This window comes from Eublepharis macularius, chromosome 4, assembly GCF_028583425.1.
Source record: "Eublepharis macularius isolate TG4126 chromosome 4, MPM_Emac_v1.0, whole genome shotgun sequence".
NCBI lineage: Eukaryota > Metazoa > Chordata > Lepidosauria > Squamata > Eublepharidae > Eublepharis > Eublepharis macularius.
The window spans coordinates 186870013-186877533 of NC_072793.1; the positions used below are offsets into that span (position 1 = coordinate 186870013).

Sequence of the window (7521 nt, forward strand, 5' to 3'; positions counted from 1 at the left end):
ACAATGACATAGGGTAAATAAATACAAGTTTACAAAGAGAAAGCATTAGCGAGGATCCAATACAGAGTTGAAGAAATGCTGAAACAAAACATAATCAGTTCTAGGACTGACATTAGACCCCATGAAGTACAGATACTACATGGAGTACGTATTTAAGCAACAGATAGTATGAAAGGCAACATAGTGGTGAAGTCTAAGGTCCCTAACTCATTAGCAAAGCATCAGAGACTCCCTCCCTACAATACAGCCTTCCTATCTGAGTAAAAAACCTTTTTGAATCATTCAGTTTTGCATCGTTTGTGGAAAGCCAGGAGAGTGGGGGTTCTCCTGACCTCCCCAGGCAGGCAGTTACACAGGGTAGGGACCACCACAGAGAAAGCCCGTGGACTGGCAGCTGTTGATTTTGCCCATGTGCAGGGGGTCACCTGTAGGTGACCCTGTTCAGATAAGTGAAGCTGCCATGGAGGATCAAAGGGAGGAAAGTGGTCTCATACGTAGGCTGTGAACAGCTTTGTATGTCATAACCAATACTTGAACTGAGCACGGTAACTGATTGGTAGCCAACGGAGTGACTGTAGAATGAGAGTGATGTTTATGCTGCTGCTCGTTCCTGGTAACAGTCAAGCTGCAGCATTTTGTACCAATTGGAGCCTCTTAGTTAACTTAGATGGCAGACTAATGTATAGTGCATTACAATAGTCAAGTTTTAATGTTACCATTGCATGTGTCCAGTTGGCCAGGACAGCCTTATCAAGGTAAGAAGTCATCTTCCAGGCTAGAGTAAGGTTGTAAAAAGCATTTTTTGCAGCTGCTTTAACTTGTTTTTCTAACAGTAGTGCAGCACCCAAGTCTGCAAGGGTCAGACAAACTCCCATCAAAAGTGGGGAGTATGTTGAGAAGAAAGAGAGATTACACGGTGTCAGTCGCTACAGTCAATTTCAAAGACATTTCAATAAACAATGTTATACGGGTATACATACAAATTTGAAAAGATTTTAAACAGCAGGAATACAATACAGAGTTGAAGAAATGCTGAAATAGACCATATGCAATTCTAAGAAAGACATATTAAAGAACACGGGAACAACCTGGAAGGATCATACTTACACCAACAGTAGTAAAAACTATAGTCACCCTCCATACCTTTACAGACGCATCTCTTCAACAATGCTTCCTTATATTACAACCTTTATATTTGAGTAAAAAGCCCTCTTGGACAATTCAGCTTTGCATTGTTTGTGAAAAGCCAGGAGAGTGGGGGCTTTCCAAACCTCTTCAGGAAGGCCGTTCCATAAAGTGGAGGTCATGACAGAGAATGCACGTGTATTGGCAACTGCTGATTTTTCCCATGGGTAGGGGCACTTGCAGAAGGCCCTGTTTAGATGGGCGAAGCTGCCATGGTGGAACACAGGAAAAGAGGCGATCCCGTAGAAATGATGGACCAAGTTCAAGAAGGACTTTGTATGTGACAGTCAAAACCTTTGAGCCTGGGAACTGATACGTAGCCAATGGAGTGACTGCACAATGGGAGAAATATTCGTGCAATTGCTCGTCTTGCACCAACTGGAGTCTCCAAGTTAACTTAGAAGGGAGATCTACGTACAGTAGTCAGATCTCAAGGTTACCATGAAATGGTAACACTAGACACTAACATTTCTACAGTTTGCCTTTCTTCTGACACCTCTGACAGGATGCAAGCTTGCTCTCCTGCATGGACTTCAGGACACCTGGTAATAGAGGGGCTGTGGCTGAAGCTGTTACCACAGTGGAAGCATTTATTTATTATTTAATAATTTATTTATTAAAGCATTTATAACCCACCTTTTCCATATAGGTCAATGTGGTTTACAAAATAATTTTAAAAATTTACAACTTAAAAGAAATATAACATGTGCCCCTCGCACACACACCCAACTTAAAAGAAGGTTGCACTGCACACAACATCAAAAGATTTTTTCTCTCTTGTGTGAATGTTTTTATAAGAAACAGCATAACTCTTTAGATATCAGTTTCTTCCACAGTCTTGATATTTATATAGATTTTCTCCAGTGTGGGTTCATCGATGGACAATAAGAACCAAAGTCTGAGTAAAGCTCTTTGCACACTCTGCACATTAATATCGTTTCTCCCCTTTATGGATTTGCTGATGGGCAGTAAGCTGCATACTCTGAGTAAAGCTTTCCACAACCCTCACACTTATATGATATCTCCCCTATATGGATAGATTGATGGACAGCAAGGTATGCAACTCTGAGCAAAGCTCTTTCCACAGTCCAAACTTGTATATGGTTTCTCCCCTGAATGAATACATTGATGGACATTAAAATCTGTACTCCAAACAAAGCGCTATGAGCAAAGCTCTTTCCACACCATACACTTAAATGGTTTCTCCCCTGAATGTATATGTCGATGGATAGTAGGAAGTGCACTATAAGCAAAGCTCTTTCAACAGTCCACAGATTTATATGGTTTCTCCCCTGAATGGATACATCAATGGACAGTAAGCTGTGTACACCAAGCAAAGCTTTTTCCACAGTCCACACATTTATATGGTTTCTCCCCTGAATGAATACATTGATGGACATTAAAATCTGTACTCCAAACAAAGCGCTTTCCACAGTCCTCACAATTATATGGCTTTTTCCCTGAATGGATATATTGATGGATGTAAAATGCTTTACTCTAAGCAAAGCTCTCTCCACAGCCCGCACACTTACATAGTTTCTACCCTGTATGGATATGTCGATGGACAGTAAGCTGCGCACACCAAGTAAAGCACTTTCCACAGTCCACACATTTAAATGGTTTCTCCCCTGAATGGATACGTCGATGGACAGTAAGCTGTGTATTCCAAGCAAAGCTCTTTCCACAGTCCACACATTTAAAAGGTTTCTCCCCCGAATGGATACGTCGATGGACAGTAAGATGCGTATTCCGAGCAAAGCTCTTTCCACAGTCCACACATTTAAAAGGTTTCTCTCCTGAATGGATACGTCGATGGACAGTAAGTGATGTACTCTCAACAAAGCTCTTTCCACAGTCCTCACACTTATATGGTTTCTCCCCAGTATGGATACGTCGATGGACAGTAAGTTGCGTACTACAAGCATAGCTCTTTCCACAATCCATACATTTAAAAGGTTTCTCCCCAGAATGGATACGTCGATGGACAGTAAGGTGCGTACTCTGAGCAAAGGTCTTTCCACAGTCCACACATTTAAAAGGTTTCTCCCCTGAATGGATACGTCGATGGACAGTAAGTGCTGTACTCTGAACAAAGCTCTTTCCACAGTCCTCACACTTAAATGGTTTATCCCCTGTATGGATACGTTGATGGACAATAAGGCTTGAATTCCAAGCATAACTCTTTCCACAATCCATACATTTAAAAGGTTTCTCCCCAGAATGGATATGTCGATGGACAGTAAGTGCTGTACTCTCAACAAAGCTCTTTCCACAGTCCTCACACTTATATGGTTTCTCCCCGGTATGGATACGTCGATGCTCAATAAGCTGCGCACTCTCAGCAAAGGTCTTTCCACAGTCTACACAATTAAAAGGTTTCTCCCCTGAATTGAAATGTCGATGGATAGTAAGATACGTACTCTCAGCGAAGCTCTTTGCACAGTCCACACACTGATATGGTTTAGGTCCTGTGTGGATACGTTGATAGACAGCAAGATTCGTACTCCAAGCAAAGCTCTTTCCACAGTCCACACATTTAAAAGGTTTCTTCTTTGAATGGATACGTCGATGGACAGTAAGCTGCATACTCTGAGCAAAGGTCTTTTCACAGTCCACACATTGATGTGGTTTATCCCCTGTGTGTTTTCTCCAATGTATATCAAACTCTGATTGGTAAAGGAATTCTTTTCTACAAATGGGGCAAGTGGTTCTTCCATGGTATGGCAGGATGTCCTGGGATTCAGCACCCTGAGAAGCAGATGATTCATTCCTCCTCTTCCATTTTATTCTACTCCTTCTTCTTTGCTGTTCCCTTTCCAATCGGAGCTGATGTGGTTCTTTCTTAGGCTTTTTATGTGGACCATCATCCTCTGGAAAAAGAGAAAAGGTTGGCGAAAAAGCAGAATCAAGGGAAAAGTTGTTGGATAACGACAGAACAGAAATCACTTTAAGGGGGAACAAATCCTTCTATGTATTCACCGGTTGCTGGGTATTCAGTTATACTAAGCATGAAAACATAAAGCTGAAATGAATCCCAACAATCATCTAGCCCAAGCCTCAAACACAAGGCAGGAAAATCACACTTCCCCCTCCCCCCAGTGACCCCTGCTCCATGCCCAAAGAAAGGCAAAAAATCTCCAAGATCACTCTGGCCTGGAGGAAATTCCATCCTCACCCCAAGTGACGATTGGAATCGTCCTGAAAGGGATACGGAACTGAGTTCCAGCTCACATATTCCTGCCCTTCCTCCCACTATCTGTCCACATACATACTGAGTCATAGAATCATCATTGAGGACAGATGGCCATCTGGCCTCTCCTTAAAAATCTATGTGGGCTCCTCTTTCACCAGCGCATCCACACAGCCACATGCCATCCTGCCAGTTTCCAGGGAAGGGGGTTGCATCACCTTGTTCCTTCTCCTCCCCAGGAAGTGACAGCACACCCTGCTGCATCTCCCTGGATTTTCTCCTCCCAGGAACTTGCTTTTAAAAGATTTCTCATTTACCATCTCCCTCGGTTCCTCCCAATCCTTAGCCAGCATCCCTTTGTGGCATTACCAGAACTGCTCTTTATAATGGGGAAATTAGCTCAGCAGTCTGGAACTAAAATTAGCACGAATCTAACCAATGTTTACGGAGGTCCCGATTCCAGACACTCTAGTGACAAAGAGGCAGACTACAAATAGGTTCAATAAACACGTATATTTACTAATAGTGTGGTGTAAGCCTGGACTTGCACATACATACAAGAAAGCATACAACAACTAGGAAATGCAAAGTAAGAAATACAGAGACGATCGCATGAGCAGGTACCCACGATGATAAGGGCGATACTTACAATCCTGAAGCGGAGCAGAAACACAACAGCGAGGTGGTCCAATGCCAGCACTGGATCCACAGACAGACAGCAAGGGGGTCTGGATAGGAATGGCGTACGAACCATGTGGTCGGAGGGACCAGCTTAAGTACCCCAAAACGTACCCTGGGGCTGGTGCTGTACTTGGTGGTTCTCACGGGTTAAAACAAAGGGTCTAATGGGTCGCTGAATGGCTTGGATGGGCCACTTTGGTAATCAGATTGTGATAAGTGACACCTCAGGAAGAGGGGACAAAAGAGGGAGGGGGAGTTCCAAGTGGGCTGAAAGGATGTTCCAGCGGACAGGGCTTGTCCTGATGTCATCAGCTTTTGGAATGCGGAGGTTTCTTTGAGATGCATTCTCTAAGTGCTTGGGATGGTCGGCACTTAGTTCCTTCTCCGGGGCGGCTCCTAAGATATGCAGAGTGGGGCGAGGGGCTCTCGCTGCGGACGTGGTGTGCTCGCTTCCCCGAAATGGCTTCTCAAAGCAGTCTTCTTCCCAGGGTCTTCTGGCTGCCTGAGAACATGGATGCCGGCGGGGCATAGCTGGGGCTGGTTAGCAGGCTGCCCGGTAGCGAGGGCAAGCTTGGTGACCGGCCCGCGGGAGGCCCCAGGCGGGAACTGACCAGGGAGCGCCTAGCCAGGCTCGCTGGAGGTTTCCCCGGCAGGCGCCCGGCTGCTAGCAGCGGCTTGGGCCCATATGAGGCAGGCTTCCATGGAGGCAGGAGGAGCAGTACTCAAAACACAGTCCAAGGCAGGGAACAGGCGCGGTCCGTGGCAGATGGCACTGCAGGCACGGGGCACACTTGTAATAAAGTCCAAACACATGCTGGGAAATCCAGATACAGGTCAGGGCAGGGCTGCCCAAGAAGAGAGTCCTTTTGTGCAGTTACCTAAACATGGAGTCAGGGAACTACACAGTCCATAGCAGCAGTAAAGTAATTGACACGCAGGCAGGAAACTGACACGTGTACCAGAACACACACGTGCAAAGCAAACTTTGTGCAGCAGTAAAACAGCAGAGCAGGAAACTTTAGCACAGTCCATGGCAGGCCTTAAAGCAGGGGAGGGGGCCTACTTGGCAACAACATCTTTCACAACCGCTCTGATTTGCCAGGCCCTGTTGCTTGTTTCCACTAAAGCGCACAAACCCGGAAACATCCTTCCTCTGAGAGGTCACTAGAGAAAACTTTTATTAATCTGTTTTTGAGGAAGGAGGCTGCAATCAATGGGAAGTACGTTGATTGGGGAGTGACGGGGATTTGAGTGAAGACATAAGAGAGTGCCATGTGAAGAGATTTGCTCAAGAAGAGAAACAGAAACCTCCCATGTGTCTGATCTACAAGTCAAAACCTTTTCAATACAGCAGATTCGGTCTGGTCACGTTGCATGTGAATTGACACCAGACAAGACATTGTTTAAGTTCTTCCGTAGCGTAGTGGTGAAGTGGTTGGGCTGAGAATCAGCACTCTGCTGGTTCGAACCCCACTCCGGCCATGAGCTCGGCAGGTGGCCCTGGGTCAGCCACTCCTCTCAGCCCAGCTGTACTGGAGAGAGAAGAACAACACTGCCTTGGTTTACCGCTCTGAACGGGCACGCCTCTCCCCAAAAGGGCAGCAGGCACAGCGTTACTCTCATTATTCCTCTGTACTGCAGAGTTTGGAGTCAGATGGGAGCCCTTCCTCTTACACGGAACAAAAGCTGTGCTTGTTTCTAGGATCCTAACCATGGAAATTTATTCATACCAAGGGAAGGGAGGGTCTTCCAGCACACAAATAACACAGAACTGCTTTAAAATGGGGCACCAGCGACACCTAACGCTGAAGAGATTCTCTAAACTTCCTCTCTGTTAGTAACCAGGGCTGGTTTCCTCTCAAAGAGCAGATTGCATTCCTATGTGGTGGTCATACCCCGGGGGTCTAGTGGAAAACAAGACCAAAGATCATTTTTTTAAAAATGGGGATTGGTCCTCCATTTGAAACCTGAACTTTATCTCCTACGTTGTGTCCATGCCGTAACTACTGATTCCAGAGAAGTGCTGCTCTATGATCCGGCCTCTCTTATCCTGGATCTGGCTCTGCTGCTAGAGAAGTCAATTCATGGAGCCACAGAAAACACTTTTCCCCAACTTGGATCAGCCCAGAAGAGGGCCCCCCTACCTTGACACGGCCGATCTGGCCCCTTGGATCCACAGCACGGGAACACTGAGACTAGACTACTGCATTCCTCAAAGGCAACTCAGAGATCCCACTTGGCACAGAAAACCACAGCACAAATATTATCAGGAGCTAGATGAAGCACGTGCATTACCCCCATGCTTCAGCCCCCCCCCCCAGAAGCTCTTGTCAGTGCCAGGTGGGCATCCATTAGCCACTCACTTCAAAGCTTTGGCTAACACATGCAAAGCCCTTCAGGGCCTCGGTCCCTCGTATCTGCCTCTCCCCCTATGCTCCACCACGGCAGCTTCCCTCACCTGAGCA

At 45.9% G+C, this 7521-nt stretch overlaps 1 protein-coding gene across 1 annotated transcript; it reads right to left on the bottom strand.

Moving 5' to 3' along the window:
• Window positions 1-2478: 2478 nt before the first annotated feature.
• On the bottom strand, window positions 2479-4045 carry LOC129328483 (zinc finger protein 737-like). Its single transcript, XM_054977583.1, has one exon. It carries the CDS (start codon window positions 3769-3771, stop codon window positions 2725-2727), a length of 1047 nt encoding a protein of 348 aa, XP_054833558.1. The 5' UTR covers window positions 3772-4045; the 3' UTR covers window positions 2479-2724.
• Window positions 4046-7521: the final 3476 nt, after the last annotated feature.